Source organism: Colius striatus, chromosome 10, assembly GCF_028858725.1.
Source record: "Colius striatus isolate bColStr4 chromosome 10, bColStr4.1.hap1, whole genome shotgun sequence".
In the NCBI taxonomy this organism is placed as follows: domain Eukaryota; kingdom Metazoa; phylum Chordata; class Aves; order Coliiformes; family Coliidae; genus Colius; species Colius striatus.
In genome coordinates, this window is record NC_084768.1 from 8,178,817 (window position 1) to 8,205,795 (window position 26,979).

Consider the following 26,979-nt stretch of genomic DNA (forward strand, 5'->3'; position numbering starts at 1 on the left):
ATTCATCAGAGGGTTTATAAGTGTGAAGAAATACTAACCAGGTATGAACCTAGCAAAATACTGATTCTGTATAGCTACCTACATTAAAAATAAATCAACAAAGTGGATAAACAGCAATAAATGGTGGTGTAGGACTGGTCAGGTCTGTTTTATAAGTGGAGTATGCTCTGTCACCTTACATCACCTAAGAGCTGGGTATGCATCTTTTTTAATATTAAGCTGCTTTTTAATTTCAATTGGATTTGCACTCAAATCAAATATTATCTGCTTTTAACATACATTGAGAATTTTAAATGGCAATCTACATGAAGATCTGAACATACTCTAACCTAGTAACATAAGGGAAAAAAACCTATTCAGGAAAAGGATGTGTGCACCCAGAGAAATCTGGACCCAGAACTGACTGTAGTAAAAATACAGCTTTTGACTTTTTCTTCAGCTTCCTGAAACAAAGACCTTTTCTCTTTACAACATAGTCAACTAATTCAGTGGGAATGGAAATAGCTTATCAAACTTGAACAACTTATTAGGAGCTGAAAAAGGATATTTTTCTTTTGCTGGTCTGTGACTAAAAACTGAGAGTGTGAAGTTGAGAGTTGTCAGTTGGAAAATTATGGAAGTGTTTGTGGCCGTGGTGTGATGGCAGAACCTCCTCTGAGGTCACTGCACAGCGTTTGTCATTAAGTAGGTGTTGGTGAAGGCCCAAATACAGACAAAAGGAACTCTTTGACAAAGTGGAAATGAGACCATTTAAAACCGGTTTTGATGGATGTGGAACTTCCATTATCTACTGTGGGAATAGCAATGCTTTTGTTTAATCTTCCAGTTTTTGGAAGAAAACATTTTAACAAAAACACTGTTCTTTTATTATCCACAGTTGGCATATTTGTATGCAATATTCCTATTACAAACCTGTTGCTTGTATGTTAATTGCATTCTAATTTCTGTCCAAATGCAAACAGTATCTATTGTTAGATATAGTATAGAAGAAATGTTGTTCACGACACCTGACGTGAGATAAATCTTGAACATTTCAACAGATGTGAATGGCATATTTCCTTAAGTGTTTCTGTAGCATTGTGTCCCCATGGTTGGCCTAAAGGAGGAACATAAAACATCCCTGCAGTCTCTCATTGCAGAGAAATGCGTTTTTTGTGGTGACTAACTTAGTTACAATCAATCTTGAGCAAAATAGCTACAACTTAAAAGTTTTAATGAGGATTTAAATTTATCATTAAGATCACCATGGAATTAAATCAGAACGAAAGTAGCTGACCATGATCTGTCTTCCCTGGTTCTTGCTCTTAGGACTTGCTCTGTGTTTTCCAATATAGCTCCGTGGGTATTTTCCTGGGCGTTAGAGTCCCAGGTGACTCAGACAACTTTAATCTTTTCTGATCACTGTCACAGAACTGGCAGGGTTGTTTTTAATCCAAAAATTTAATGTAGCCTTGTCAAGTCACACTGATTTTACACAGCTTTGTTGTGTTGCAAGGCTGTGCTGCTATGGCAGAATAAGCGATCACATTAGATTGGACATTTCTCATTCCATCTCCTCTCCACCATCTCTTATCCCAGCTGCCCAGTATCATTTCCTCCTCTTTACCTGGTCTTTCACAACCAGGTCCTTATTTTTATGGCTTGTTAGTGCAACTGTTTTGGGTTTTTTTTTTAAGCTTTATGGGTTTTGTGTACATTTAACAATCGGTGGCTGTTGCCCTGGAGACCTTCCTGTAAGAGTTTTCTTTAGGTCTTTGGGCTCATTGGTACAAGTTATGTTTGCTGGTCAAAACATCTTTGTTAAATCCAAGCATCTCCCCATTTTCTCATCCTGTCCCCCTGTAGATGAGGAATTTCAGGCTCTCATTGCATTTAGAATAAAGAACAAACCACTATGTGAGAAATGTCTCATCACCTTGGCTTCTGAGAGCTGTCCTCTGTGCTGCCTTTCACAACTACGTTATCTATGGGAAAGCTGGCACTCAGGCCCCTGGCAGCCTTTGTTAGGTAACAAACTTCCAGTTTTTGACAATAGTCTGATGCTGCTCTCTTTAATTAGACTGAGCACAGAAAGATTCCAAGATAATGACTGTGCCAGTCGCTTTGTGGGAACATCATTATTTAAAGATGAAACACTGTCAGAACAAGTTACTCTGTATTACTGTCGAGGGAGGAAGAATTTAAATGTTCACAATATTCATTTGTTCATGTTGAGACCAAGCAGAAAAGCAATGGATTAGAATTCCTCAGTATTCTTTGTTCAGTCACAGACACCCTTGCTCTTCCATCAGATGAACCAGCAGCTTTCAAATCCAAATGTAGGGCAAGGATTTTCCATCCTAGCAGAGCAATGTGATCAGGAGCAAACTGGAAAACCTGCTACTACCAGAAAGAGCAGCTCAGAGAAGAAATTTTGATCCCAACTGAGAGAGGATTTTTCCAGAACTACCTTGTAAAAGGAGTCTTTAAGACATTGTCTGTTGTGGCATCTGGGAATCTGTTTTTGTGTGCGTCTTTACAGCTTGTGAATCCAGCGGTGCCAGGTGACAGCTGCCATGCAGCAGCCCAGGAGCACAAGCAAGGTGCATTTACAGCTCTTCCAAGTTTCCTTCAGACTTTGCAGGTGGAAATCAGTATTTTTCTAAGGTTCTTACACTGTTAACATACTCTAGCTTCCCAGAGAACTATGTTAGGCAAGCCTCAGCAGAGCAGGAGCGACACTGCTTTCCTCTCGGGAGATGCAGCGTGCGTGAGCCTGGGAGCTCTGGTAATGGAACCTGATCTCCAGGCTCATCAGTGCCATCACCACCGAGTGGGCTGGGAAGCCATGAAGGCTGCAGTGCTTTGTCCTTAGATGACTTAAACTGCATGGTATGGTATAATATACCTCAATGTTATACACTAGAGTATTTTTTAATGGAATTTCTCTCAGTCACCTCTTCAGCAGCTTAAAAATGAGACCTACAGCAGCTGTCTCTTGAGGCTACCCTCTGTTTTAAGGACACGGTCACTTCAAAATGCCTTCAGTTGGGCCTTTTTTGGGCTCAAACATCAACAATGATGTGATATGTATTTGGACCTAACTATTTGTATCATCATAGAGGATGTTTTAAAGAGAAAAATGTCTTTGTTTTTATTTGACTGTATTTAATCAACTAGTGGCAGTAAGATGTTCAAACTGCTAGCCCATTTGGGGTGTGTGTTCTCTAGAGGAAACAACCATTTTCTCAGTCCCAGGACAGCAGGCAAGAAGCACATAGGCAGCTCTTGCCAGTTTTTTGCTCCAATGCTGGTAAGTCTTCAGGATCATCAGCCAGTGTGGAGGCACTCTGAGCTCAGCATCAGTGTTTCACCTGAGTGACTGATTGTGAGATCACAGCTCCCAGAGGAGGTCACTTCTGAGGAGACCCAAGTGCTTTGATGAGGGTTAATGCGTCATTTGAAAGGCAAATGAGTGGGGAGGGCAAGTTCCCTTACAGTCAGCAATTATTAATATCAGGATGCTCTGCTTAGCACACTTTCACTAAATCTCCTTTTAAAAGTGGTAAAGAACTCAGATCAACATCAATATAAATAGGCTCATCACATCCTTGTCATCTAGTTAAAAAGGAAAAGACCCAATCTAGGTGCACCTGCTTTAGCAGGATGGTTGGACTACAGGTGATCTCTGCAGGTCTCTTCCAACCCCTGCCATTCTGTGGTCCTGTGACACAATGTCTCTTCCTCAGAGAACTTAGATGTTGTGTAACAAAATTGCAGCTTTAGACGGAACCTTTGGGCCTGAAATAAGGGAAAAAAAATTGTTGGCAAGAACTCCGTTTGTTCAAAATGTTGATGTGAGATGATGCAGGCGTTGGAGATGCTCCCTGACGTTACACACTGCAAATACCCTGGTTTTCAGCCAGGGCTAAATGTCGCTTTTCTCTCTGCTATTGTCTTCAGGTGTGATGATTCCTTGATCATAGGAAGAAAAAAATTAATGATGACCATTTCTAAATGTCACCTGCTCACAAAACGAAATGGCACTTGGAGTGGATTGGGGAGATGCTCATTAAAACCTTCCTCCTGGATTAGTTAAAAATCAGTAGCAGAAGTTTTTACTTTCCCCTGTAGAAAATAATGTGAGGGCCAAGTGAGAGTGAAGAAAAGCGTTGGAGGAGAAGGAAAGTTTTCTTGTGTAAGCTGAGAAGCTGCTGCAAGTGTTTGCATGGCATGAGAGGGGCAAAATGGAACGGGAGTCTGAGCTAAAGAGAACAATCAGAAGACAAGAAACTTGGAGATCCCAAATAATAGCCTGAATCCTACAGCAAAAAATAAAAGACAAGGGTCAGTCTTCAAATTAGGGTGAGAATATTGTCTCAGTAGAGTTTAATGCACTCTTGTTTTTAACTTGAGCTTGGGTGAGTTGTATTTGGGAGGGTATGAAAGCCCACACATCAGCTGTTCATCTAGAGAAGGCTTTGTCTGTGTGACACGTTCTTGCTGTCTCCCTCACACACTTAGAAGTAATGTTATATTTTGGCTCACTGTATTTTGGGAAGGAGAGGGGAGTGATACAGTCATGGAGCTCCTTTTCTGGTTTTTTCCTTTCCTTGTGTATGACAGACCTGGGCTTGTGTGGGAACATTAATTGAAGTCTGCCAAAGAATGACAAAAATGCTGGAGTTTCTTCTCTCTGAAAATGACTTCCAAACGGTGTACATGAAACAAAGTGCTGCCAAAGGTTTGGTGTGGCTGTTGAAGGGAGATTGTAGGGCATGCTGAGTTTCTGCATCAAATAGGGAGCTCGTAGCTGCCCCATCTCACTGCAGGAATGCTCCCTGCCCACAGATTTGGAGATAACAGCACCCACAAAGATGTGAGCCCCAGCAGACTGTGCTCTCTCTCACCACCTGAGAGAGGAGGGGGTTTGGTCATAAAACCACCTCTGACTCTTCCATTTAGATTTGCCAGTTGTGGATAGAGCTGCCCCATTTTTCTCTTGCATGCTAATCACTGAGAGAAGATTTGGAATGATTTTATGGAATTTAAGAAAGCATTAAAGAAATCGTCTTCTGTTTTTCAGTTTAAAGCTTATGCAAACAGACAAGTGCATCGCTTTTGAGATAAGGTTTGAAGAACTGTCTGCCTCCTTGGAGCTGAATAGAGGGCGAGTGGGAAGATTAAAACAATAAGCTTATTATATTATTAGTAGTGGGAGAATTCTAAACCCCATTTGTTCAATTATGGTCTCTTCAATATGCTTATTTAGGTTCTTGTAAATTGTAATCAGTAAATTAGATGTACTGCCCTCACAGCTCTAGGATTAGCTTTCAAGGGACTTCCTACATCATTTTTTTAATGTTTATAGTGAAATCAAGAAGGGCATTAGTTGTTTGATATGCAAGGTTGGCTCTGCATAGTGGATGCTGGCTGCATGCTGATATCTGTCATTACTGAATGAAAAACAGTGGTTGTGGTGCTACAGCACTGCTGTCTGAGCAGAGTAATCTCAGGAAAGGCTATGACTGTAACCATGCTATGTGCTGTGTGATAAAAATGGTAGCTAAAAACCATTAAAATGAACACAGCCTGATAAATGAGACCATTGTAAAGTCTCCAAAAGCCAGCATATGTTGCTAATAGTTATCTGACGTAACACAGGAGGGGTGTAAAATCCTCAGTATCACCTTTTATGTACAAATATCGTCTGTCATCTCTTATTGTGGTGTTTTCCCTCTTACTGTTCTCTGTATTCTGCCTTGACAGTTTTAATGTTGAGCATTTGGTACTAAACCGAATCACCTAGCTGAGTCATCAGAGCCTTTTCTTTCTTTCTTCTTTTTACCTTTCTAGATGGACTGGAGACCAGCAGATTTGGGAAACAGTCTCCTCAGCCCTTTGCAAGTGCTTTATATATCTTAGTAATTTAAAGAGCCTTTTGCCTTCCTGAGAGGTGGTGTCTGTTTTTTTCCAAGCAGATAGATTGTGTATTTGTTGCAGTGCTACATCATGCAAACTCCAATATCCTGACCATATTGTCCCCATTTATTTCTTTTATCTCTATGTTTAATACAATAGGAATAGCTGCTGAAGCAGGGAAACATATGCAGCAGCATGATAGTATATTGTTTGAAAGCCGTTGCCCTCCATTTCCAGGGTTTTTCTCTTTGAAATGTGATTGTCTGCTAATATAACTGGGAAATGCTGTTGCAGGAGTGATCACTAAAGTGTGTACTTGTGCTTGAAGTGCACATTACATCTGGATAGTATTTTTAAAAGAGACTGCATACAACCTTAGCTGGTTAAATCTTGTTGGTGAGGTATGTTTGCAGAAGTTGTGATAGGCATATTGTCACCGAATGTGGAAACAACTCCATGTAGTGCCAAAACAAGGAGCACCCGTGTCCCATGTGTAATGCAGCAACAACAGAATTACAATTGCCTTGTGTAAAGTATCTGGTAATGAAGGCAGATAATGGAATTCTTTGCAAAAGCAGATGCTAACTGGCTCCCCAATGCTAGGCAGAGAACTGAAAAGTGATACCAGCTGGAGGGGAGAAAAAAAACAGCTGAAAAAGGCATTAAAAGGAAGATGCCTTAGATGCACGTTTGTTTAAGCAGTAAATACTTGTTTAAAATAATCTTATGAGATTCTTATTAAGAGGCAAACTGAGAATACGATTACAATGTTATAGGAAGTCAGCTGGATGCCCAAAGGATATATGTATGCAGATTGGATGAGTACCACAATGACCCCGCTGGGAATGGCGCGTTATCCTTTGCGCTGCGGGGCTGGCTGCTGAGGACAGCCCATGGAAGTGTTTAATTGCGGGAGGTGGGGCTTGCGAGAGCCAGAGCCTTCTGTTGTTCAGGGAGGAGACAGCACTCTCTGCTGAGGGAGGCTTGGTTTGAGAAGCAGGAATATCTCTGCTTGTCCCTACATGCTTGAATATGTAGACACACGCTGGAGTCTGCTGCGGCAGCGCTCAGTCACGGTGCCCTCCTGCCAGGAGCATCTTCCTTGCTTACTCCCTAGTCTCCCACTATTTTAGCACTCCAGTCACCACAGCCATTTCGGATAGTTGCTTCATAAATGAATTTGATTGTTTGATGAAGGACTTAGTCCACATAGAGGTTTCCTTCTGTTCTAAGTGTAGACTTTTTCAAACAAAAGCATGCAGCAGGGAAGACTCTCAAAAAAAGTCATGAGCAACCCCTCTTAACAACTGAAGCAGCTTGACAAGCCCTGAAGTTGGGCTCTGGGTTTTGACCAGATGTATTTTTTTGTACCCAAAGAATTGTCCTTACAGTGGGGGATTGCTGGCACAACTGGACTGCTGAGCTGGGCTCACCAGATTTCCAGTTCTGGCCCAACCGCAGGCAGAAAGGAAACTTAAGGGGGACTCTGTCTCATCCCAGGCAATTGCCTCAACTACTAATTTTTGGAAGACTAAAACTTACTTTTAGTTTCAGCCCAGCATGGAACAGGAATAGATGCCTAGTTCTGAATAGCTAACATTTTTCCTGTGTGAGAAAAGTTGTTTTGTGCTGCTGCAGCAGGAAGGAACACTGCAGAGTTTCCAATCTTCTGACTAGTCTCAGAAGGCACTTGTCTGCAGATAGAGACTGGAGCGATGTGTTCATGTGCAGTGTCACAGAGCTGCTCCTGTTGGAGAAGAGAAGGCTCCAGGGAAACCTTGCAGCAGCTTTCTATTGCCTGAAGGGGCCAACAGGAAAGCTGGAGAAAGACTTGGGCGTGTAGTGATGGGACAAGGGGTGATGGCTCTAAACTGGAAGAAAGGAGGTTTAGATTGCATGTAAGGAAGAAATTCTTCCCTGTGAGGGTGCTGAGGCCCTGGCACAGGCTGCCCAGAGAGGCTGTGGCTGCCCCGTCCCTGGAAGTGTCCAAGGAGAGGTTGGATGGGGCTGGGAGCAGCCTGGGCTGGTGGAAGTGGCCCTGCCCATGACAGGGAAGTTGGAACTTGGTGGTCTTTAAGGCCCTTTCCAACCCAAACTGTTCAATGATAATTTCAAGGAGTTGACAAGCACGAAATGAGTTTTGAAGCAGTCTCTGCAGATGTGCAGCTTCATCTGCTTGACATCTGAGTGTTGTGTATTCTACATGCTCCTTCACCTGTCTTCTGTGCAGCCAACTACAAGTTGCTGAAACATTCTCTAGATGTCGGCTTTGCTCCTTGCAAATAAAAGTGAGCTGTATCAGCCATGTAATGTGAGCAATGGAAGGAACTGTGGCAGAGCAATGATCAGTCAACAGCATCCTTCCAGAGCACTAATTCTTTACTTTATCCACAAAAGTGCAATCACTAAGAAAACCCTTTTCTGCTATGACCTGTTCTGCTATGACCTGTTCTTAATATTCTTTCAACTGGGATACGCTGCAGCTACTTGCTGCACTGTAATGAGTTTTTGGTCTAATTGTGGTGGGCAGAAAATGTCTCGGTGCTCTTTAGGTCTGGGCTTTCTTTAATGGGAAAAGAACATTAAACCTTGGTGATGTGGATAAGACTCACGTGGCTGTATGTGCTTGAATCTGCTGTACTTTCAGAAGCACTGGCTTGGAAAACCTTTCCTCACTTGCTGTTTTTCGGCAGGAGACATCCTGCATGCTAAGCAGAAAAAGCCACCACTTTCCAAATTCAAGTAGCAAATCACACCTCTAATTACATCTTGACCCCATTAGTTAAGAAATATGTTAAGAACCGTGCAGCTACATGGATTACCATTTAATGCAGTCAGATGAATTTTTGGCATGTAATTGATAGTAACAAGTGAGGTTTCTAATTTTTTATGATATTCTGATTTTGTGCAGACCTCTGTAGGGCTTTACAGCTTTCCGGGGATAACATCTCACCCTTAATGTACACCCCCAGGATTTTAGGCTCAGGCTCCAGAACACCAGAGATTTGGAGTGTGGCAGAAAAATGCCAGCCTGTAAAATACAGTAGTGGGAGAGCTGGTTCTTGTCTGTGTTGCTCTGAGTGTAGGCAATGCTCTTGAGTGCATCTGGGGTTGGAGGCAGGAGAGTGCTCCTCCTGTCCCAGCAGTCTCTGCCCAAGCAGAATACTTCTGTGTCATTGTCTTTCTTCTCAGCAGTTTTTGTTCACTTTTATTTGCCTCCTTCTCACCTTCCCCAGCTCTTTCCCCTCTTCCTTGTTGTCATGGGAACATTAACTATAGTAGTTAAATCATACTATTAAATACACTTCTCTGGTAGAAGGGTGATAGCTAATATTGATCTAGCTGCTGCTGCTGACTCGGGGATAGAGTTGAACATACAGTATCTCTTATTTCTCTTCTTAATACATAATGCAGCAGTTTCTTTCACCTTGGGCTCTGCACTAAAGGTGACATCCAGCCACAGCAAAGTACTTGGACTTGCTTTTTGTCACGCGTGGCCCAGCTGAAGGGTTGGATGCAGGTGGTGTTATGAAGGTGGCTTTAGAATCTGCAAAGGACAATCAGACAGAAAAGAACAAATCACCTTTGCTGCAATTGACTCTCACAATAATAGTTACGTGTGTTTGTATGCCAGTGGTGAAGGGACATTTGGGTTAAATTGTGAGCATCTACAGACAGCGTGCTACAAATAACTTTGTAAGTATATTGCACCTTGTCACAGAAATGGTTGAAAGGTAGATGAAAGACAAATAACTACCTTAATATCAAGTGAGGCTGCATTTAAAAACGTAATCAATCATATACATTGTCACTGACATCTGCTTCGAGTAATCACCTGCACAGTAGCACATCATGTTAAGCAGAGCGTGGAAAGCATATTCCTGAGTAACCAGGAAGAAGCAAAAGTAAAAGAGTCTACCTTGAAACATGAGCTTGCACCATGTTTGCAACACAAGCATTTCAGTCTCCCACAGTGGTTAATTAACCGGCTCTAACTTTATGCGAATTTCCTGAAACTGATAGTTTTGGTAGGGTAAGATTGAGGCGCCTCTGGAATTCCCTTGTTGGCCCTCCTTTCAAAAAACTTCAGTTTAGAACCAGCCTGCTGTACAAATAATTAGACTGGTGCAGCTTTAATGTGTATTTGCAGCTGATGCTGCATTTTGCTGCAGGCAAAGCAAATGGTATTTGAGAGTCCATGCTGGAAAGACCTCTGTTAATAAAGACTAAACGCTGAGAAGCCATCAATTTCTAGCACGTTTGTATATATCTTTCAACACCTCCATATAAGTTATTTTGTTATAACTTGTTCTATGTTTGATCTTTCTAGAAAAAATCAGGCAAAGATATGCAGATCTACCAGGAGAGTTGCACATTATTGAGCTTGAGAAAGACAAAAATGGGCTTGGGCTGAGTCTTGCTGGCAACAAGGACCGGTCTCGTATGAGCATCTTTGTGGTTGGTATCAATCCAGATGGGCCCGCAGGACGAGATGGAAGGATGCACATTGGTGATGAACTTCTAGAGGTAAGTGTTTCCTTTAACTTCTAAGCAGAGTTCATATGGAGAGAGAGAGAGAGAGGTGGGGGGGGAGGCATATGTGAAGCTATCATTTGAACCTTAAATAAAGCCTGCAAATGGAATTATGTGGCTGAGGCAAGGAGCTGCACTGATTTATGCCAACTGAGAACTTGGCCTTTGGCAGGTAAATGTGTTTTCAGTGAAACAAAAATCATTGGCCTGTGAAAACTAATGTCTTGTCAGTGAAGTCTGTGCTCTCAGCATGTTCCCAAGCTATGCTTAGGGAGGCACTGTCGAAAGGCAGGAAGGGGACAGTAAATCTGTCCTTGTAGTGCATATGTGGTTTCACAGGGAAATTCACACCTTACATTAAAAAAACAAAACCCCCTCAAAGTTACCATATGTGTTTTTACAGATGACAGGGATATTCCCCAACCTGAAAATAAACTTAGTGCTGTAATCTGTTTTGATCTGTTGTAACTTAAAATACTTTCTTTAGTTGTGTCTGGCACAAGTTCACCCACAAGGCAAGAGAGCTCGTTAGCAAGTGGAGTATTTTGGCTTCACTTTTCCTCCTATCTCCTTGCTTCACCTTCAGATTGAAAACACAGGTTTTCCCACATTTCATCTGATTTTTGGCGGTTGCAAAACGACACTTTGCTGCAGTACCTGCAGTGGTTCCCTACGTCATGATCACTTCAGTGGCTTTTAAGAAGTTCAGCCTTCCCTGGGGATCTTTCCTTTAGAGAGAAGCTTTCAGTGGAGAGCAGGTATATGCTGACCTGCTGCTCTCCGTGGGTGGTGATTTTTTTGATCTTTCAGCAACTCTCTGTGCCATCAGAGAACCACTCATTTTCTCACATTTGTTGACATGAGAAAGAACAATTTGACTGCCTGAGGATACCTTGGGAGTACTCAGAATTGTCTAAGCATTTGTCATTGCTAACAGTTCTGTAATTACAGGTTCTCAATACACATAGTACAAGAAAGACTTGTTTTGCTATAATAGTACCACCATCTGAAGTTTGTTATTTTCTTTTTAAGTGTGATAAATGGTATGAAAGCCTACACCGTACTGGAGCAGGGTAGGAAAAGGACTTTCCCTTTCAAATGTATGTTCTTTCTGTCCTTGGCACGAAATCCTAATGGTAAAAAATTAAAAACTGGCAAATTTGGGGTGTATACCATTTGAAAGCCCCATGGTACTGTTTTCCCCTGTGCATAGCATAGATCAGGTAGTTCCTGGTAGAGGAAACACAGAGACGTTTGTCTTAATACTTTCCCACAAAGAAGGATCCATCCACTGAAGTTTTCTTTTATGTCACAAGTTATTCCTTGCAGTGTTTGTTTGATCTAATGTTAAGTATTGCTAGCAGTACTTGAAAGATGCACCATCTGTCATTAATCACACATACCTCAAGGCTCAGGATTTGCATGCATGGGCCATGTTGTAAGTAGCATTTTCTGAGTGGTGGTGGCGGTGTCCTAATTCCTCTCCCTGTCAAGTTAGAGATAAAATTACTTTTTTTCCTTCTGTGGAAGGAAAGGGATGTTCACCATCTCAAGAATGCCAAACTTAAAAAAACCCCTGAAGTTTGAAGTTCAAATAAACTCTCTTGTTTACCTTTGCAGTCAAATTAAAGGTGTGTCACCAGTGTGATTACTTATATGAAAGGATGTGGTGATCTCATTCTGAGTCCCCAGTGAGAATGTAATCCAGTGTCAAAACATCCTGTCTTACAAAGGAATGGGTTGTGCATTAGTCATGTACAGACGTCTCATGTTCACACCAGTGGTCAAATTATTCACAGCTCTATCTTTTTTTTGTCTTTTAAAAGCATTTCAGTGTTATGTGAATAGCACTGAAATGGAACTAATGGACATTTACACTGGCAGGCTTTTTTCAACAACAATTAGGTTCAATAACTATTTCAGTAACCAACAGGAACCCTCCCTCATCCCCAAAAAGTGACCAAGGTAGGAATATCACTGGGCCTGGAAGGAACCTCTGAAGGTCATCTAGTCCAACTCCCCTTGTTCAAGCAGGACCACCTCGCACCAGATGGCCAGGAATATCTCCAAGATACTCATACTACTTCCATGCCAATGATGCAGAGGTTGAGGTGGTCAACTGGCTTTATTTGCAATGTGTTTTGTAACCATGACACAAAAGAGCATTAATGGTAAACTCAAGTGCTGACAAGTGAGGAAATGACAGAATCCAGATCGTTTGGTTTTCTCCAGTTCAAGCCTGTGAGTATGGTTGCTGATCACAGGAGCATTTTATCCCTCCCATGGCATGCTCCCCTCATTCAGAGACCCGAATGGACAGGTTTTTTTCTGATGAAGCAACTTAACTTTCCTTCCTGTGAGCAGTGCTTCACTACGTGTGGGTATTAAATTGCTCTGCTTGCAGACCGAGCTGCTGACCATTGTCCACTGGACAAATATTTAGTTATCCTGGAGAAAAAAAAAGCTTTGGACTTTGTAATCACTTAATTCATAAGCACTTGAGGTCACTTTCCCCAGTATTCTTACCTGTTGATCAGCAAATAGACCACCCTCAACTTTCATCCAACTGCATGAAATATATTTGCATCTGCACCTTCAGATACACATCCATTTTGAACACTAGAACATACCAAAAAGAGAAAGGATTCACATCTTATGAAGCCTCTAGTATTTCTGCACTGTCCTGGGGTGCCCCAGTAAATCCTCTTGGTCAGTGTTGCTCCACTGAAACGGTGGATGCTACTGCAGCGTGTGCACGTTATTCCCCGTGGCTGCTGATGGGGGTAAGGTTAATGGGATGGAGATAGATATAGAAATATAGGTAGATGTTACCTCTTCATTTTTCTTTTGAACTGGAGTTTGATTGAATTCAATTGGAGGATGTGGGATGCTGCCAGACTGCCTCAGCTCCTTACTCATCTTTTGTTCACTGAATTAATGAAATATCAACTCACTTTCAGCTTCTTCAAACAACAGTAGTCTTTTGGGGGCATGATCCTGTCTCACTTTCAAAGTTAAGGGACAGCCTATATACATGGAGTGAAATGCAGATTACATTAAAAAGAACTGTATGTAGTAATTAGTTTTTTAATACATCTCCTGTGATGTGTTTTGGATGGTCATGTTGCTGGAGAAAACAGCTTTCTGAGAGAGAAGGTCCGTTCGTCCTGCTTTCATATGTGCTGGAAAATTACCTGGGTCAGAATTTAGTGCCCATCTGGTTTTTTTACATGACGCAAGTTCTGCTTTTCAGTTCTTTTTCCAAGCAAAGAAACCATCTGTGGTGCTCCTGCCTTGCAGTCTTGCTGTTTTAGTGCAGGTGTCTGCGCTGCTTCATATCCTATTAAGTTTGGGCTTAGTCCTGTGGCTGATTGTGCTCAGCATGGCCCGCAGCACGTTCACGTGGGGCTGTACCTGTGCCGTTAGGCCCCGCTGCTCTTGAGCTCCACATGAGTCTGTCCTCCTTAGTAGGTTTTATTCACACTGAATAATCCACCCTGTAGCTAGTATTATTATTATTATAATTATCATCTCTCCATAAGAGTCAACTGTGTTCTATTAATAAACCAAGCAGTTCAGAACCTCGTTATGCTAAATTACCGATGTTGGGATTTTCTGCCATCTTCCTGGCCCTGATTATCGCATTGAAAATGGGGCAGGAGGTGGAAGGAAGTTCCTTGTTTGGATGTTTTGCTCTAGGTGGCCACAGCACTTCTTGAAAGAGTGAAAGCTAGTCTTCGTGGTCAGGAATGGCTGTACAAGTTTGCCTGTTGTTCCTTCTGGGCTGTTGCATGAGAGGCCATTATTGTTTTCTCCCCTCTTTTTGTGCCACTTTTGTCATAGCTCAAAGCCAGAAGGGCTTCTCTGCTAAATGTGTTTTTATTGCTATTTTATTTAAGATCCAAATAGAAGTTATTCTGCAGTAATATAATAGATACATTGGTATTTTGCCCGAGCAAATGAACTACCCAGCCAAATCCACAATGCCCCTTCTGTTTTACAATGTGGGGGATTGGCATTTTATTCTCAGTTTATATGTTGTGGGATTGTTATGTTTGTACTGTGTCAAAACAGTTACTTGGAATTGGGCAAGTGGCACTGTCCCTCAAGAGAGACAGTGACTTGGATGTATAAAGACACATGAGGCTTTCACATAAGAAGAGTCATCTTGAATGATTAACTCTAGTGGTGATTTCTTTAAAAAAAATCCCATTTAAACACAATGATCAGAGCTTCTGTTCTTCTCAGATTCATTTACTGAATGAGGTGGGGACCCACAGGGGTTAGCGCAGAGATTTTCTGTCTATATGGAGTTTATGGTCTGTTGATCAGATGATGCACGTTTGAACCTGTGCTGGGCAGAAAGTTTGGTGAGGAAAGAAGAATTTACATTCTAACTGTGGGGTTTTTCTTTCTTTCCAGTGTTTTCCTCATGTTTTATTATTTGGGGTTTGGTGTAATTTATGGGGTTTTAGTCTATATAACTTGATTGATTTCAAAGTTGTTGAAACTTTCCCCATTGTTTCAGAGAGTCTGGTTGTATCTTAAAACGCTTCAGTTCCTGTGGCTTGAAGCAACCTAATGCATTGGTACAAAGACAGAGTTGTTCTAGAAAGCTGTGCCAGTTCTTTTACTAGCTTTTGGATATCATTTAACTTGATTTTCATAAAAATCAGATGATTCTCATTTTGTGGATTTCCATTACTGCCACGTAGTAAAAACAGTGTTCTTAAAAAAAAAAAAAGTAATCAACCCCTATCTAATGTTTCTCATCTGCAAATTGAAGTTTGAGAAGCAAACAGTCCTTTAAATCTTTTTCTCTTCATTTCAGAGTTCATATTTCAGTGAGTTTGTACTTTCTGCTACTTTAGTGTATGAAACTGTAAACCAAAACTTTAGTAGGAGAAGGCAACAGTGCACTTGGGATATGTGATAAAATCTACCATAAAGCAGCGTAGGGGTGTATTAAAGATTGAACTTAAGTTTGCTGACCTGACCTCATACTTATTGCATGTTTTCATCTTTCTCTGTTCTCTGCTGCCTTTCCAAGAAGTTATGTAAAGAGACAGTTAAAGAAGAGTTGAGGTCAATTTAGGTCCATTTATTTCTTTTGCTTAGTCAAAGCTTTGTTTTTCCTTTCTAATCTCCAGCAAAAAAAGTAAAGCACAGATTTGTAGGGTTTGACTCCCAGAGCACTATTTGGCTTATTTGACATGTTACTTAATTGGAAAGATTTTAAATGGTGTTGCTTATGAAATCTTAGATGTTCTCTTTTTTATTTCATTTAAGTAGGCTTTTGTGCTTTGCTCATCATGGTGGTATCTGAAGCTAACAGAACAGTAATTTACCTTGCAAAACAAAGTGACCTTTCTACTTAAAAAAAAGATAGAAAGAAACATTAACACTGGCTGTAATAACTATGTGGGACAGTCCAAAACCTGGTGGAGATAAATTACCTTGATTATCCTTTCATTTTGGTGTAATTAAATAATTATAACTTACAGACCCAGCTCACAACTAATTAAATTTTGGACTATTTGATACGTCTAGTGAATAGGATTAATTTAGCCAGAGTAAAGACTATAAATTTTAATCTAAGAAGTCTGCTGTTTAGAAAAATTGATGATAATTTAACTAAATCCAAACAGTTTGTAAAGCATACAGTATTCCCAGGGAATAATTCATTTTTTAACTAAGAGAAATGATGCCAACAAACTCGATGAAAGTTTCAAGTCCAGCTTGAGGCCAGACAGTAACTGACCTTTCACTTTTACCACCAGATTTTAGAGTTTGATTAACAAAGCCTGGCCTGGGATGTTGCTTCCTGCCCTGTCTTTGGAACCCTGGCAGCTGCAGACAGCACTGTAAACCCTTAAGAGTGTTGATGTGATGCTGTTTCCTCAGTGCTGATCCTTTCATGTCAGCTCAGACTCTTGTAGACCCTTCTTGGTTCTCTCTTTGTACAGTACATAAGGTGGTAGGAAAATGGTTTGCACCTTAGTCTTAACAAATAATCAAGTGTTAGGGGTTTTACCCTTGTCCTAGTATTGTCCTTATTTAACTTACATGAACTTACATGTTGTTTTGACCCACTGAAAATAAGATGGGAGCACTGTGAAGTTGCCAGTATGGCCAAATAGCCTGTATGTCACAGGGCTGTAAGACTTGACTAGTTATTTCCAACTTGAGTAAAAAAATCTTCTAAGTTAGAACATGGAACCCAAATCCAATACAAACATTTTCAGTAACAAAAAGTCCTTTATAATCACTTGTAAATTGTTCCTGGGCTCCATTATCATTATTGTTTTAAACAGCATCAGTATATCAAATGTGAACGTAAATATTATGTTGTAAATCATGAGTGGGAGGAAAAAGTTGCAGCATTGAAATGAAGCTGGCTGCTCTTTGTGGAAGGGTGTATGAACACTCCAGCTCCAGAGAAGTACATTAATCAAAGTGCCTGGGGTGAGGTTTTTGACAGAGTTAAATAGCAGATGATTCTGCACACTCGGAGGCCTCTGATGCTTGTGTCGACGGCGAGACACGGGACGAGCTGAACCGTGAACCTGAACTAACATCACGACTCCAAGCACTACTCATTTCACTGTATTTTCTTCATTTTTGAAGTTCTACCTTCTTTTTCCAGACAAAACACACCATGTTAAACGTTGCTTTTAATTACTTTCCATGTTTATGTTTACAGATATTGAGGTGTAGGTAAATAATGGTTCTTCCACGGATTGTTGTTACCTCGATGTTTATTCAAGTCTAAATTGTCCAAGTTGAAGGAAGACAACTCTGGCAGTCCTGCTTCCTGCTGTCAGGGGAGGATGCTTCCCTTCACCACCTTGCTGAGTGTTTGCTTCAGCTTAACTGTAAATCTGAAAATCATCAGAGTGCAACTAAGAAACTTCTCAAGGGTTTTGTTAATCTTTTTGACATAGTGGAGGGTTTTTTTCCCACCATACTCAGCTCAGCTTGTGCTTTCTTTAAATTTGTTATGATGTGTTCTGCAGGTTATCTTTCAGGATTGTAGTTTGTGCGATGCATTAGCTGATAGGTGAGTGACCTGTTAGGATGCCTCTGAGACAGGAGGCAGTAATGAAGGGGAGCTGGAGCCCGAGAAACTGAGGGCATTGCAGGCAGGCTAAGATGGAGCATGGTGTTAAACACAAGCCCTGCCTGTGAAATGAGTGAAATGCTTTAAACATTCCATTTTTACACCACAGGTTATTTTTGTGGTATGACACTGAGTATGCTTTTGGTTGGCTTGGAAGTACTATATTCATCCCAGAGATACTGTTGTCCTTGCTGAGGTTCCATTCCCTCAGCACAGCACTGGGAGACAGTTGGCATCTTATTTTCCTCAGGCTGGGGAAAGACTTGAGTTCCTACAACAAGAAAAGTCCTGAAGCATATACTGCATAGAAGCCAAGCTGTTTCCCTCTGGAAACTGCGCCGTTGCTTGCGTGCAGCAAGCATCCAAAATAGTACTTGGTGTCAGTTGCTGTGCTTAGGTGTTCGATCCACCCCAGCAAAAGTGATGTGGCATGTCCGTAAATTGTCCTTGGTCTCTCTGGCTATCAGTCAGTTCTCTCTCCTTCAGCAGAACTGAGGAGTCAGCACAATCTTTACAGCAAGCTTTCCTAAACTGCCAGTTGCCTGTAGGTAAGGTGTAGGAGTGTCTGTCTCAACATCTGTGCTGTTGTCACATCTGTATGATTCTTCTCAGATAAAGCTGCTTTCCAAAAATCTGGGAACAATGCTTAGAGTCCATTCTATGGATCTGGAAAAGAATGTTAAGGTTCTCTCATTTGCGGCTTACTAATAAGCCTAAGCTAACTCTGCACTAGTTTTATCTTGGTCTAGAATAAAACTTGGAATGTTCTGCTACTAATACAGTATTTTCCTTTGATAAATTGGAGTCTAAGATGTCAAAAATGTACTCAAAAGTAAGGTGAGTTGTATTTTGGTGACCGTGTTTGCTTTGAGTCTTACCTCTTTATCCCACAGTAAATTTGGAAGTCTTGGTGGTGTAAATTTAAACGATGCCTACTTCTCCACTTACATGAAAATCTTCATTTTCTTTAACAGATAAACAATCAGATATTGTATGGAAGAAGTCATCAGAATGCTTCTGCAATCATTAAGACTGCCCCACCAAAGGTCAAGCTCGTTTTCATACGGTAAGAACAGTTCTCACCAAAACATTGCTTTCACTTTAGCATGTTAGATGACAGTCACATATTTAGCCTGATTTTAAAATGCTAAACTTGCTCAGTTCCCTTTGAAGTGAAGTCAACTTTTTCCTCGATTGTTCTTCTCAATTGAAGAGTTCTCCTTAACAGTGTTAAAGCCAAAAGCCTGTCTTAGGGGTGTCTGCTGAAGGCTTGAGCTGTCCCTTTTGGGCTGAGCACCCTGATAAGAGCTTCTCCTTCCACAACCTACCGAAGTGCTTTAGGTTGGTAGGGTGTGAAAATGGTGCAGAGGCTTGGTGCTGGAAAGGGTGCTGCTGTGAGAGGGGCAGGCAAGCATGGAGAGAGTACACAGAGCTGAAGCTGGGTGGGTGTGTGAGGATTAACTTTATATGGACGTTGAAAGAGGATTCAAAAGGTGAGCCAGGGCTTGTTTGTATGAAGGGGGAACCTAACTGACAAGGAGCACTAAAATGGCTTCAGTAGGAGGGAATATGCTAAAATAACCTCTCATCTGCCTAAGAATTACATGGGGGCATCTTTTCTTTTGCTCCAAGTATGACTGTTTTTCCTCTTTGCACAGGAATAAAAGGCACCTCCATGCATTCACTCTGCAACATATACATCATACTTGATATGGTTTTATATTCTTCACTCATGCACAGCTTGCCTGTGAACGATGTAATAATCTGTGGGTGAATGTATGTAAATGTGTACATTTACTTGCATGGCTCTGTCTGGTACAGCATCCACAGGAATGATGGAAGAGCAGCATTAGTGCAGTGAAGAATGAGTTGCTATACTTGGCAGCACAGAGGATCTGAAGGAGATTAATGATCTTGCCTGCAGCTCCCGTGTTACTTTCCCCAGCCATTGAAAATTGAACGTCATGTACAACAACTCACCATTACTTAATTGCATGTGGAAAATGTGTCTGGTTGGAAGCTCCAGAGGCAGAACCACAACTTATAAAACCAAAACCCAGGGCTGGGTTTGGTGCTGTCAGGCAGCACAGAGAGTGAGGGCTTCTTGCAACCTGCCCTGCTGCACTTGAGCAGAGCTGCATCAAAGGGTGCATGTTAGCTGCAGTCACCCACGGGTTGGAAATGCTTGGTACATGTTTTGTGCTGTGTTTAAGACATAAAGGCTGCTGAAGTTCTTAGCTGCAATTCCCTTTTCGAGATTGTCTGTTTAGAAGGGAATTTCAAGGCAGAAATTAAGACATTCATCTTAATGATGGTAATCAGAAGATATTGGCAATACAATTGGATAATTCTTGGGTTTGACTCTTATATTTTTAGTAAAAAAGGTTTCTGTTTTTAAATGCTGCTGGTGAGGTTGAAAGCTTATATTTCACACTTCCCAAGAGCACACAAATCTTGTCACTGCTCTCAGCTTTGCATTAGAGTACACTGACAACTGCTGGGGCTGTTCTCGTGACACGGGCAGCCGCTCAAACAGCGACAAAGAGATTCTCCCACTGAGAGAACGTCGTCAGTAACTGGAGCTCTGCCTCTGATGCACAGAGGAAACTGCTGTTGCCCCCTTTTTTTGATATATGATCAAATTTTCATAGCAAGAGGAGCGTTTCAGAATTTTAGCAAAGATGAGTCAGGCTATCTCCCTTAAAGGTGAATTTTAAGGAGAGATAAGACTAATTCTGTCATGCTAAAAAGATTCCATGAGCCCATTCTGTCTTTATGCTTCCAGTTCCTATACCTAGAGCCACAAAACCAGTGGATGTGATTGAGCACTGTGCTGACACAGAAGTCTGTTGTGCAGTTTGGTAGGAAAAGTTTTTGCTTATTTCAAAATTACAATATAAAATGGAGGTATTAAAATGCCACTGCTTAATGCTTTGTGGTGCCAGCTGTAGTAAATAAGAGCAGCAACAGGCATCCAATTCTTGTACGTGCATGTGCAAAAGCTTTTCCAGCTGAGAACAAAGCGCTGAGTGTAGCAGATTGAGCTCTCCTGGTAAGTTTGCTGCTTGGTTGATTTCAGATGTGTTCTTCTGAGCTCTAATGATGTGTAAAGAGCAGGATACCTTAACATTTGTTATGCTTTGAAAATGAGGAGGAGCCAGGTGCAACAGAAATACCCCTTTCCTCCTCCAGAGCACTTCTGCAACTTCTTTTAAAGGTATAAGCACATCCTGGTGCACAGAGGAAAAAATTGTCCACAGCTCACCACAGCAAAATAACCTGTACGGCGGGAGTTAGGAGAGAAATGGATTTGGTCTTCATGTCCATGAAATATTAATATTCTAATGTCAACAGTGAAAGTCCTGAGGAGATTGTAGTTCTCCAGAAACACATCATCCTGCAGCCTAAAAAGTTCCTGTGTGCCTGACAGAACTGACATGGCCTGTTACTAAAAAGTGCCCTCTGTGATATCCTGAGGCCTTATTTTCCTCAGATGAGGGATGCTCAGCGATAAGCGTGCTGCCTTTCTCTTTGAAGCAGGAAACGGCATCATGGTTTTCCTATTTCTGGTGTTTTGGTTCATGTGCAGGGCAGGAGGACGTTTCCATAAACTCTTTAATCACTTGTGAAAGAAGCCCAGAAATTCCTGGGCACAGAAAAAGCCCTTTTTTGTGAGAACTGTAATAGTTGTCATTAAATAACTTGGATTTTATTCTACCTACATTGATTTTTTTTCTAGGAAAAAATAAAGAATAGAAGGTGTCCTCAGCCTTTTTGACTTTTTACTAAAATCCTAATGTTCTGTCTGCACTATAAAAATCTCTTCGTGCTGGTTTTATACCCAGGTACTGTTACAATTGCATTCCCACCCTTTCCTGCATTTTCTGCTGATGAGGCATAGTGCAGTACGTGCTATGAGAATCAGACATCCCCTTGTATTTGAAGGCTTCTCGCTCTGGTTTATAAGCATCTTTTCCTCAATTAAGTTGATGATGATTATTTAAAACAGTTGATTTTGGCCTGATTCCAAAATACAGGTCTTACCACAGCACCGTTTCCCAGTGGTCTCGTTAATTACATGAGCTTGTAATAGCATCTAAAAGATTTGCAGTTACAGTGTCACTTTTTTTTCCTTTTTTCACATTCAGTGCATCTTGTTTCTTGTAGCCTTCAAAATTAGAAAGCATTTAACCTGCTCACCCAGTTTAACAAACAAACCAACAAACCAATTGCCTCACCATGGTGAGATTTTCCAGAGGTGGAATGACTCTGCCCCAGTGCTTCCTTTGATTAGTGTCCAGTGACCTTAAAGTCTTACAGCTGCTGCATTAACTTCCAGGCTACTGTAGCAAATACAAGTTGTCATTTTGACTTCTGAATATCAGAAATAAATAACAACAGCTTGACTGCAGCTTTCCAAGGCATAGAAAGGAGTGTGCTATGGAAGCACTGGTGGAGGTCAAGTGGCAATAGGGCACGTAAAGGTCTTAGCTGCCTTTTGAAGTTCTGAATCTTCAACAATAGGAATTGGCCAGGTAGTAATCTGAGAAAGAGACTTGCTTCTTGTAGGAGAAGCTTCTTGTAGACTTGCTTCTTTGCCCTAGTTGCCAAAGTAGAATGGGGTTTGTATCCACTGTGGGTTTTGTTCATCCTTTTCAAGTCCATCCTTTTAAGATGCATAATAAAACAATATAATTAGATTTTACATCTGTGGTAGGAAATCCAGTTTCTATCAGAATGCTCCTTTACAGTGAGAATTTTATGATTGAGCAGATTCAATGTTTTTTCCATGCTCAATTAACTGCCTTTAATCTGTTTTGGTGCTTCAGTGTCGGTGTAATAAGCAGATCAAATATAGTTTGAATGCTTGAATCAAAGTGAATGCCACTGATTTCAAACCATCATCCCATTTGTGTTCAGTTCTGTGATTCATTCTCTGGCATACCTTTATTGCTTAGAAGAAAATTGTCTTGTGCTGTGGTGAAACATGAGGAATGCTTTAAGAGTAAGGTACTGTAGGATTCTGCTTATTTAGATACCATCTGTTAGCTGTCTGGAGTCGTCCTCCCACACCGCAGCCATTAGTTCTATTATCATTGCTTTCTGGTGATGGGATTGTAGCCACTCAGGGAGGCCCACAAACCTGTCACTTAACCCCTCCTTCCATCTCTAGGTGTAATTGTGAAGACTGATGTCTTGTTATTTATGGTGACATACTCAGGAGGAAGATCCTTATACTCTGAGGACTGGTAAAGTGAGGGCAGTGGCATGGTCGGCCAGGTCTTGGTGCTGTTTAATGCTCTGCATTGCTGTGACTCAGTCACTGAGTCTTTGCTCTTCTTTTAGAAGTAATTACTCTATAATTAATATTATGTGCCAGACTTTCAAATATTGTTGTGCTTTAGACATTATTTTTGCTTTAAGTTTGTTCTAACTTACATAATTGGTCATATTTTAATAGTATAATCTCTGGTTTTACTTACTTTGATTGTTTAGGTTCTTTCATGTGGGAAAGCTTTAAAAATAAGCTCTTGCCAGACACTGTGTGTGCAAGTTTGAACTTTTCCTGTTTTCTTCAGAGCCGTTTCCTCCTTGCTGTCATACACATGTGGGAACAAGTGCACAGTTGAGGAAGTTAAGTAATTTGGCCTCTTTGAAACCTTTGATGACCTAGAGCTGCAGCTTATATGAACATTAGTTGTTCATTTAAAATATCTCTGTGCATTTGGCTCTCACATAGGAGTGGATGGAGGAGAAATGAAGAACAAGACTGCTCTTGCTGTTAGTAAGAGATTCTCGAGGAAGGTGCATAATACAAAGGTCTTGCCTTGGCCCAGCTGAAGGAAAAATCCAACATGCCTTTCCAGTGTGCAGCATTCCCGCAGCTCCTCTTTTCCAAAGGAACTTCTACAGGGAAAACAAGGATGAGAAAATAAGTGGTCCTGACTTGATTTGTCCTTTATATTTTCCACATCCTGCTTATTAAAAAAAGAAGTTTTCAATAGTCTGCAGGATTCAATGCCCTGGTGTCACAACAAGTGGGAGGTGTAGAGTTCATGGGCAAACACTGTTTGTTCCCATGTTCTGCAGATCTGTTCCAACTGTGATGTCATGCAAGCTATTGGGTTTATCTCCTGATTCTTGATGTACTTTGTATTCCCAAAAAGCATCCATAACCTCTTGTGAAGCTGTTGTCAAATGTTCTTTCACTGTTTATGAAGTCTGTAGTTGCAGGTAGTTTGGCAGGAGGTTCATCTCCCTTAGTTTAGACACCTAGAGGTCATCCACACTTCTATGATTCATGAACAGTTTTCAGGAACCTCCAAAGGACAATTTAGTTCATCCTGTCCTAAATTAGGTCATTTAGGTGCTGGGATGAACTGCCCTTCTGAGTGGATGTCATTTGGAATTTGTCCTGATTTCGCACTGATCAGAACCCACCTGGACAAGTTCCTGTGTGCCCTACTCTAGGTGGTCCTGCTCTGGCAGGGGAGTTAGACTGGATGAGCTTTCAAGGTCCCTTTCAACACCTAAGATTGTGTGATTTTGTGATCTTGGACAGCACATTCTGCTTCAGACAGATAATGAATCTCATTGAGCACTCTCAGCAAGGATTTCTTAGCATCATATGACAGTGAGCTTATACCATCACAGACATGAGTGAAGAGTAATAGATAAATAAATAGGTAAATAGAAAACAGAAAATGTCCCCAAAGGAAGGCAAAGAACCTGAATTCAAGAATTACAAGTCTCAGGTTGGTGAGTAAATATATACATACAAAAATACCCCACAACCTGCATTTGATTGAGGCTGTGCCTTTTGGTTATTGTCTCTAGAAAGATAACTTTCTGAATGCTTCATAGACCATTCCAGCTATGTGACATTCTTCCAAAGTGCCAGAGACAGCTTTGTGTTAAGTGCAACACAGCATTGCAGGGCGACCTGTCTGAAGCCCTACAGCACAGAACTTTAACTTCCCTTCAGGTTTACCTTCTGCTGTGTGGAATGAGCGATCCCTTTAGATTTATGCTTGTGATATTGCTCTTTTTAGCCTTCTTTTGTGCCAAGTGTTTATGATAGTTAATTATTAGTAAATAGTTGCCATAGTTATCTTTATTTGAGCTGCACACCTGCCCCTTCATCGGAGGGTGTTAGGTGGAGCAGAGTGTCAGAAGTTGTTCTCTTTGGTCAGCGAGAAATGACAGGGTATGACCAAGAGTCCTGTTTAGACTAGAAGGAAAGTTAAATGTAGTAAAGCATGACAATCTTATCAAATAAGTGTGAAAGGGTATGCGTTTTTCTGAAGTTAAAGGGGTTTTGCCACTTACATCTTGCTTCAGTCTTGCTTCCTGTGACATTTGCAGTGGGGAAAACTCGCTGCTTCAGTATTGAGCGCTCTAGTCTCCAAGCAGATCTAATTCCCGTCTTCATTCAACCTCATCCTGAGAGGTCAGAAGCACTGAAAGTATTTTTGGGAGGAGTGATGAATTCCATCCCTGTTCAGTTTATATGTAACTGTTGAAATATAAACAGCTCTCTGGTGCACAATCTCAGGAAGGAGGTGGGCTGCTATCCCAGGGTCTTATACAAACCAGCATAAGGGCTGGAACAAGAGTGGTGGATGTTTATGATTTCTCCAGATAGTGGAGGGAGAACATCTGAGCTTCCCTGCTGTATAAATTGCATTGTATGTTGCTGTGACTCTGAGAGTCTGAAGCTGTGTCTTGACTGTGAAGGATTTAGACATCTTAACCTCAAGCAATATTGAGCACTGGTAACTGAGTAACAGCTTTCTTCGAGGTGGCTATGTAGCAACTATTGGCAAATACATTGAATGCTGATTTTCAGTCAGCTGTAATTTGAATATGATGTTCAGACTTCTAAGCTGTCTACTCCTGTATCAAAAGAAAATGATTGCTCCTTTTAGTTGTAAATAAATTCATGTTTTGGTTGAGGACACTTATGGATGTGGAGAGCAGAAAGAGCAATTTATTATTAGATCTGTCAATTTAAAATATGTTCCCACTTTGATTCTGCTTTGAAGCATTCTCCTTTGAAGCAGCATTAAAGTATTTAAATATGTACGAGTCCTAGCAGGGGGAGATTACAAGTTGTGACACTTTACAACCTTGAGCTTTTTTTTTTTTTTTCCCTTTTCTTTTTGGTTTCCAGGGGATTACTGTGGGATTTTTTATTTCTTGGAATAAAAATGGCCAGCCGTTTAAAACTGCATGAAGTTGTTTGCCCAGTGATTGGGGGGAAAAGTCTTTCTGTGTGTATATCTGAAGTAGAAAGTAGTTTGTGTAATTAATTACACCCCACTTTGTCATGCAGATCGTGGAGCTTCTGTCTAGCAATTTTTAGAACATTTCATACAAAGGTTTACACATACCTGGTTATTTTCAAGTTTGTTCCTAATTGTCAGGTATGCAGCATGCATTGTAAGCTGCAGAAGGGTTAGTTTTCATGCTGTTTGTGCTTCACATAAACCATTGTCAGAAAAACCTCTACAGTCAAGTCGAAATTGCTAGGTCTCTTAGACACCTTAGACAGCTGCTGATTTATTCTTGTAAGTTAGAAAAGCAACATAATTATGTTGATGTCTCATGAAGAGAAGAGAAGGAAAAATATCTTTGCCTAATATGCCTGACAAAGTAAAATGCCCTTGGAAATTGAGAAACACTTGTGAAATTCATGGGCTTGATTCTGTGCATGCCTCTGATTTCTGTCTTGGCCCTGTGCACGCATCACGGGCTGCTCTGGTTCTGATCTTAACATGGTTTCTGGCTCTTGAAAGGCTTTGAGCAGGGCCAAGAGGAGAGGCTGGGAGTGAGTACAAAAATGAGCAGCACAGAACCAAATCCTTTGAATTGTATGGCTGTTTGGTTGAAGATAAGTAAATGAATTCACCAACCTCTGCCTGCAGGATTTATCGTTTCAAATGCCTGTGACTAAATTTCCCTCTCTGCTGAATTTCCCTCTCTGCAAACTCTGCTGAGTTTCCAGTGTTTCGGTGAGCAGAATATGCTAGCTTCATGTGTTCAGCTCTTCAGGGATACCATGAGACTGTTTTTTTCTTTCAGGCACTTCTGGAAAATAACTTTAAGCCCATACTAGTCTTAGTATTTAATTCCAGAAATTAAAGAGGAAACAATTCTGCTTGTTGCAGTAACCTGGAAGGTAGTAGATAGGAGCAGAAAGCAAACCCAGAAGAGAATTTCTGTCCTTTCATCTCAAGATCTTTATCTGCAAAGCAGCAGTATTGATGGGTCCTCCTCTGTCATATTTTGGCAAGCAGAGGCTGTGTGATAAGTACAGAATCTTTAGCAAAATGGGAGTTTGCATCATATTCCTGGCTTCTGTGTTCTGTGAGACTTTTCACCCCAAAAATAAAGAGGTGAACTAGTAGTTTTTTTCAAGCAGA

General features: G+C 41.1%; 1 protein-coding gene and 1 long non-coding RNA gene across 6 annotated transcripts in view; one reads left to right on the forward strand and one right to left on the reverse strand.

The window, feature by feature from the left end:
• The window catches only part of PATJ (PATJ crumbs cell polarity complex component), a 157,516-nt gene that overhangs the window by 84,936 nt on the left and 45,601 nt on the right, over positions 1 to 26,979 (forward strand). For all 5 annotated transcript variants that reach the window (XM_062003244.1, XM_062003242.1, XM_062003241.1 and 2 more), the window contains exons 28-29: positions 10,232 to 10,428; positions 18,529 to 18,620. In XM_062003244.1, coding sequence (XP_061859228.1) covers positions 10,232 to 10,428; positions 18,529 to 18,620 — 289 coding nt within the window. The remainder of the gene's footprint in view (positions 1 to 10,231; positions 10,429 to 18,528; positions 18,621 to 26,979) is intronic.
• Positions 8,968 to 25,019, reverse strand: LOC133626198 (uncharacterized). Its single transcript, XR_009819337.1, has 3 exons — positions 24,884 to 25,019; positions 11,838 to 11,920; positions 8,968 to 9,448 (listed from the first exon to the last, which is right to left on the reverse strand). It is a non-coding gene; the product is annotated as an uncharacterized LOC133626198 (long non-coding RNA).